At 27.3% G+C, this 7,295-nt stretch overlaps 1 protein-coding gene across 1 annotated transcript; it reads left to right on the top strand.

The window, feature by feature from the left end:
* The first annotated feature begins 2,005 nt into the window (after window positions 1–2,005).
* LOC120283888 (protein DMR6-LIKE OXYGENASE 2-like) lies at window positions 2,006–6,899 on the top strand. The gene is made up of 4 exons (XM_039290680.1): window positions 2,006–2,249; window positions 5,115–5,362; window positions 5,463–5,784; window positions 6,501–6,899. Exons 1-4 carry the CDS (start codon window positions 2,016–2,018, stop codon window positions 6,741–6,743), a joined length of 1,047 nt encoding a protein of 348 aa, XP_039146614.1. The 5' UTR covers window positions 2,006–2,015; the 3' UTR covers window positions 6,744–6,899.
* The last annotated feature ends 396 nt before the right edge of the window (window positions 6,900–7,295 follow it).

The raw sequence follows: 7,295 nt of genomic DNA, 5'->3' as shown, positions 1-7,295 counted from the left end.
AATTTTTAACTTTTAGAACTCGGGAATCGGTGGTTCTTATGGCCGCTTTAGTAACCCTTACGGCTGTAACGGTTGCCAGTAAGGCTCTCGGGTTGGGGCTTCCGGCCGTAATCGACCCGTAACATTGCCGTAAATAGTTATTGCTACATTACATAAACAATGTACTACTATAATAAACACCAGCAAGCTCGCCTGTAAGTTACTCTAGAATATTTGTTTTTCTTCCAAAATTAATTCAAATCGCCTCAAACTTGTTCCTCTTGATTTGTATGTCTTCATTCTAGCTTGAATACCAAATAGAAGCCAATTAAACACCAAATTCAATTATTTATTCAACAATTAAATGCAAAGTGCTATAAATAAAAGTAATCAAATACATTCATTCAAGCATTTATTATTGGACTATGCATAAACTAGAGAGAGTCAAAGAACATATATATATATATATATATATTAACTTCAAACAAATACTTTTCTTCGTATTTATAATTGCATAAATTCAAAAGTCTTGTTTTCCACCGGTTCTTTTCCAATTTTCCATTTTTTTAAGCAGCACAGTAAGCACCAAGTGTCTTGATAGATACATTACAAAAATTAAAAGAAAAATAGGGAAAATAAAAATTAAAAAAACAACAATTAACAACAAAATAAAAAAATAAAAAAAATCTTCATTTATTTATTTATTTTGACAAATAGATGAAAAGCCCGCTAGTCATTTTTTATAATTTATGACACTAAATTAATTTTATAAATTATATTCATTAGATCCGTGACTCCATCAAACTCTTGGCGATTGATTGATGATATTGATTATAATTTATTACCCTTTTTATTCTTGATTATTTAAAATTTATGTCATTTGTCCAACGCACACATTACACTACCCCATTAATTTTGTCGAGAAAAACAATTTCTTAACTTAGAAAATTTTAGAAAAATGATATATGTATCATAAATTTGGTGACATAAAAAATGAAAATACATATTTTTCTAAAATATTAATAAGAAAATGCTTACGTAGATTCCATTGTTTAGGGTTACATTCCAAAAATGCCATGCAGAGCCTTCATTCATAATTTTAATGGAAAAGTTCATTTTCTCAATTATTATGATGTTATCTTATGAATTAATTAATTTATTATGTAAAAATTCCATATATAAAGTTGTCTTATTAAATATTATTAAAAAAATCATCAGAGTAACAAATGGAATTTTTAACAGACAATTAGTAGAGCAAATCAAGAGAAAATCAAAATTAATAAATAATAAAATTGATGATAAAAAAATACAAATAAAATAAAACCAATGACATAAGTGTGTGTGTGTGTGTGCAATTTTCAAGAGTAATTGTCATAATGAATTCTTTTATTATTTATAAAAACTAATATTATCACAACACTTTAAATTTTTAAGCTATCTATTTTGTTTCTTTTTTAAAAAAATATTTATTTTGATTATTTGAAGAATTAAGTTGAACTCATTTGAATAAGTCATAAACTAAAACTAAAAATAAAAATAAAAACAAAAAATAATAACTCTGTTCACCAAATCAGTGATCCTAATTTATCAAAACTGTTTAACGTAAATAATATTAAATGAGTGACTGAAAAACTATCCTAGTCTTCTTGGTGTCTTTCTTTTATTATTTATTTTTTAATTAATAATCAAGTCACTTTCAAAGGTCACAATCATCGAGCATTGAAATAGCAAAGATGATCTCAGTGGCATGACATCAGCCCTTAACATCACAAACCCATAAAATGGTGATATTTATTTTAAATCGGCACAAATGTCTACAAGACAGCTATATATATACCCAAGTCAATTGACTTCACACCAATGATGTCTATAAAATATAATATACGAAGGAATCTTTTATGATTTCATTCAATGGACGGCAAAATTTTAATGCAACTCACATTTATTTCTTTTTATAGTAATAGTAAAGCCCATGTATATCTATAAATAGAGGAAGGTGGATGGAAGGCATGAGCAATAAATTAGATTGCACGGGCATGTGTTGTGAGTTTATTAACATGGTTCTCTTGAGTGATATGGTGAGAAGGGAGAGGAGTAGTTACATACCTTCAAGTTATGTGTGGCCTAAGAATGAGAGGCCCAACTTGTTAGAAATGGAGAGCTCTGATGTATCAATCCCTCTCATTGATCTTCATGAAATGGATGACCATCAACATTCACTTGTTGTCAAGGCCATTGGTGAAGCTTGCAAGAGTGAAGGCTTCTTTATGGTATTTTTAAAGTTATTCTTTTCAATAGATATTTTGTTTTATAAATCTTTAATCCATTAGGGTTCTAAATTAGTTTGAGTGAGATACTAAAAATCCTATAATATAGTAGATCTCTCCCACCATATGTTTCTTTATTTTTTTATTTTTTTATTTTTAATTTTAATTTTTTTGCATAAACGAAAACTCAAACTCGAAACTCAAAGTCAAAGGTCCAACCGAGATACTAATGTTTGTTGGCTTATTTTTTTTTTTCTTTTTAATGGTTTAATTTGCATATATTTATAATTGAAAGTTCAAAAATAATTTTATTGTTATAAATTAGGCATTTTAAGAGAGTTGTTATTTATTTCACAACCTGTAATGTTTTATATATCTGAAAGTAAAAGTAGTTTTTAAGAATAATAATACTTGTTTGAAAATATTTTTTTCTATCATCAAAGATCATTTGTGGGGTATAAAAATAGTTATTTATCTTTCTTAGGTGTTTTATTTGAACTTTTAGCATATAATTTGTTAAATTTTTAGTATTTATTCATCATTCTAATTCTAATCAAAATATGTTACAAGTCACTAATGGAGATTGGACCAAGTGGTAAGGGCTTGGGTCATTTAAACAAATTGTTTTGAGTTTGAATATATAATTGTAAGAGGTACCTTTTTGTAAGACTCTTAGTAGCTCACTTTCAAAAACTGATGAAGCAAAGAAAATAAAATTTAAAAATCATCCCTTTCTTATTTTTACATTTAAAGATGTACTAAAATTCTATTTCTATCTTTACCTCAGGAAGAACAAGTACTGGGGCAATTTTTTTGTAAAAAAAATTATGATAAAAAAATACTCCTAAAAATTCTAGAACTCAATCAAAGCTTGTTGAATAAGAAAAATGTACATGTTTAATTTCCCTGAATTAATATATATATGTCATAAGATAAACTTCATAATAAATGTACACAACTTTCTAATTTTTTTTTATGCCATTAAATCCCCTGTACAAAAAATCTATCAAAGTATAGGACAACTTGACAAAATTGTCCGTAATTAAAATTAGAAATTATATTAGTATATCACAAATTAGGGTGATATGATAACATGATTTATTTTGTTTATTTAATTATTTGTTTATTTATCTATATATTTATATATTTGTTTGTCCTTTAGGATTAAGGTTTTAATGAAAGTTTCTTGGTTGTTTTTGATTGAAAGTTTTTAAAATTGTGTTGTGTTTGGATTGATTCCTAGAGAAAGGATTATTGAAACTGTGACACCACGTTAGAGTATATCCCCTTTTAACTAAAAATCACCACATGACCGAATAGGGTTCTTGAATGACGTGGGTGTCAACTTCGCATCTGCGTTATCATCCCTTCATTTTTTTTCCTATAAACTTCAAATGGAAACCGTATAAATCTCTAAAATTTTAAAATTATAAACCATTATAAAACCCTACCTAAAACTCTAAAATTTTAAGCCTAAATATTATAAAACATATACCCAAAATTCTAAAAACCTAAACTCTAAGTCCTAAACCCTAAGCCCTAAATCCTGAATAAAAAACCGCAACCGGTTTGTTGTTTACAGGTTTTGATAATAAAGAGAAATTATTTTTTTTTTCAAAAAAAAAAACAATGAAAAAGTTCATATGGCGACTTTTAATTTGAGGGGGATAAAATTTTACGTGGTATCACCGTTTCATTGAATCCTAATTCGATTTTCAAACTTGTTGCTATGGTTATTGACCCTCATTTTTGCGTGGAATTTGATTAGATTTTCATTGTAGTGATTTTTTATTATTGTAAAGCAAGTATAGAATAGTAAAATGGTATTACCATAATTTTATTATTTTTTGTTCCATAGTTATACAAATCATACACTAAATAAAACAACAAATTTTGTACTATCCAATGAATATAAAACACAGAACAACACTAGCACTTGTGTATGCTGTACTTTACCAGATTGTAATCAAACATATCCTAAAAGACTTCCTTTGATATCTGTGCTATTTTTAAAATTTCATTTTCATTTAGAGTGTGGTGGTTTTTGTTTTTTATTTTATATGAAGAAAACTGGCAAAAGTGGTTTTTTTTAATTATGGTTTTTACATTTATAAGACGCATTACCTTTTAACTGTATGTTTTACAAAGCTTATGGAATCTTTGAATACAAGTATTGGAACACATTTATCCATTAATTATATATAATTTAAATTTATTTTTTCTAAATTATTTTCCATTTTCATACATAATTATGTATATATATAGATCTAATCTATTATATTCCATCAAACAAAAAGTTTGCAAATTTAAAAAACAAATAAATATTTTTTTAATCCACTCTTCAATTCTATGTCCTAATCGTACTGCCTCAATTTACATTCTATGTGTAACTTAGTTTTTATAATGTTATATGTCTATAAAATTATATATTTTTTAAAAATACAAATAAAAAATTTTAAATATTTTTTGTAAAACTAAATAATATTTTAAAAAATGCTTAAATAATTATTAATTTTAACTAAAAAGTAAAAAGATTGTCTAGTTTTTAAAGAACAGAGAACTAAAAATATGCCTAAACTAGCGTTATACAGCTTGATATTGTGGTGACTCCCAAATAATTTATTTCATGGTCATGAAATCTTAAAGAATTATATATACATTTATATCAAATTAATAATAATAAATTAATTATATAAAATAAAATAAAATAAAATATAAAATACAACCACCCTACAACAAGGGAGGTGGTATATCATGGCTCTCCTTATTAAGAGTTCTTATTTAACAAAAAAATAAAAATAAAAATAAAAATAAAAAATAGCATAAATATGTCGTAATTAATAAAATTTTACTTGATGAAATAATCAGGTGAAGAACCATGGGATACCTGATATAGTGCTTAGTGAGATGTTAAGAATCAGCAAAGAGTACTTCAAATTGCCAGAGTGTGAGAGAATGAAAGCATACTCTGATGATCCAAAAAAAAACGTGAGGCTCTCCACAAGCTGCAATGTCAAAACTGAGAAAATTGCCAGTTGGAGAGATTACTTAAGACTCCATTGTTATCCTCTTGAAGACTTCATTCATCAATGGCCTTCTAACCCTTATTCCTTTCAGTAATATATATATATACAATAAATACATTATCAACCTTTTCCTTGTTTAATTAACAATAAATAATATATAGATCATTTATCTTCTTTTTTTTAAATGAAGGGAAATAGTTGGAGAGTACTGTAAGAGAGTGAGGGAGTTGGCATTGAAACTACTTGAGGCCATTTCAGAGAGTTTAGGAAGGGAGAAGAAGTACATGGAGAAAGCATTAGGGAAACAAGGACAACACATGGCCATTAACTATTATCCTCCATGTCCGCAACCAGACTTGACCTTTGGATTGCCAGGACATAATGATCCAAATGCCATCACTATTTTGCTGCAAGACACTATTCCTGGTTTGCAAGTTCTTAGGAATGGCAAATGGCTAGCTGTTAACCCTTTGCCAAACACTTTGATCATTAATATTGGGAATCAGATTGAGGTATGTTCTCTCTCTTTGTTTAATTATCTATGTTTTTTCTCTAAACAAATTTGCATTGAAAATGTAATATGAAGGAAATAACCTGTGATAATAAGCGAAAGAAAATAAAATAAAAATACCAATTTAAGTGGAAAACCTGAACTCGGGAAAAACCACAAGTAATGAAAGAGAAGATGATTCACTATTTTAAAAATTGAGTGCAATCGTGATGGTTGAATTTGGGAAAAGTTATTTCATTATTATACATCAACAACAATTGGTGCTATTGCTAATTGTGTTAGGGTTTGCTCCAAGCTTTATCAAAGGTTGTGATAGGTAGTGGTTAAACTTTTGTCAAAATATAAAATAAAAATTTATCATAATAAAATATGTTTAAATTGGTCTTAGTTCAATTACAAATCTGGTTGATCTAGATTTGTTTGGGTCATGGATTAACTTTTCTACTCCTCAGATGCAGTATGATCGCTTAAATTCTATAAACAAATATATACCGAGGAGGCTCCCTACCCTCATATTACTGGTAGGATTAGTGGTGGACTACAAAATAAGATCTATAGACCCGATCTTTTTGCTACCAAACAAATTCCCAAAAAAAAAAAAAAATTCATAATTCAAAAAATTATATAAGTTGTAACATAAGGTTTTTAAATTTTAATCAAATATGATTTGGATCACAAACTGCAACATAATAATTCACATTGTTTAATGTGTTGGAGGTGTTGAGCAATGGGAGGTACAAGAGTGTGTTGCATAGGGCCATTGTAAACAAAGACAATGAGAGGATCTCAGTAGCCACATTTTACTGTCCATCTTATGATGCTGTTATAGAACCAGCGAGGGAGCTTATAGATGAAGAACATCCAAGAATCACAAAAACCTTCACTTATGGAGAATATTATGATCAATTTTGGACTCTTGACTTGCAGTCTGAGTCATGCTTGGATTTGTTTAAAGTTTAGATCCTACATATATATATATATCCATGTGTGTGATCCAATCAATCTTTTATCATTCAACTCAAACTCCTCTCTCTGCCATCCGTTGTGTTTTCTTTGGTTGTCATGTTAATTTAGTAGATTAAACATAAGTGCAATATTGCAGACTTTTTATACTTTTACGTATTTTAATCTCTCAAAGTTTAAAGTGTTATATTTTGCATTTAGAGGATGTTTGGTTGTTTGTAAGTGAAATTACATGTAAATGAAAATGTTGTATTTCAACTTACATCACTGTTGTTTGGTTTGTTATAATTAGAAATGATACATTTACTTTTTGTTTATTTAATTTGATGTAAGGTGAAAAGTATAGTTACTATGTAAGTAAGATGGTGAGATTACCCATTATCATCGTCATTATCATGATCATCTAACACTCTTCGTAAAAATTAATTTAATAAATTATTTATTAACTTTTAAAATATATAATATTTCTTTCATTTTAATACTTGAAAAAATTTATAATTGATTTTTAAAAACACTTACTCTATTAATTATTATTATAATATTTTCAAT

Source organism: Dioscorea cayenensis, chromosome 19, assembly GCF_009730915.1.
Source record: "Dioscorea cayenensis subsp. rotundata cultivar TDr96_F1 chromosome 19, TDr96_F1_v2_PseudoChromosome.rev07_lg8_w22 25.fasta, whole genome shotgun sequence".
In the NCBI taxonomy this organism is placed as follows: domain Eukaryota; kingdom Viridiplantae; phylum Streptophyta; class Magnoliopsida; order Dioscoreales; family Dioscoreaceae; genus Dioscorea; species Dioscorea cayenensis.
This window is presented reverse-complemented; position numbering and strand designations above follow the sequence as displayed.

Bases quoted from the DNA above. Each gene is read 5' to 3' on its own strand.
- LOC120283888 (XM_039290680.1), top strand. From the start codon at position 2,016: ATGTGTTGTGAGTTTATTAACATGGTTCTCTTGAGTGATATGGTGAGA. The intron at 2,250-5,114 runs GTATTTTTAAAG...TGAAATAATCAG, and splicing joins AGAGTGAAGGCTTCTTTATG to GTGAAGAACCATGGGATACC. The intron at 5,785-6,500 runs GTATGTTCTCTC...AATGTGTTGGAG, and splicing joins ATATTGGGAATCAGATTGAG to GTGTTGAGCAATGGGAGGTA.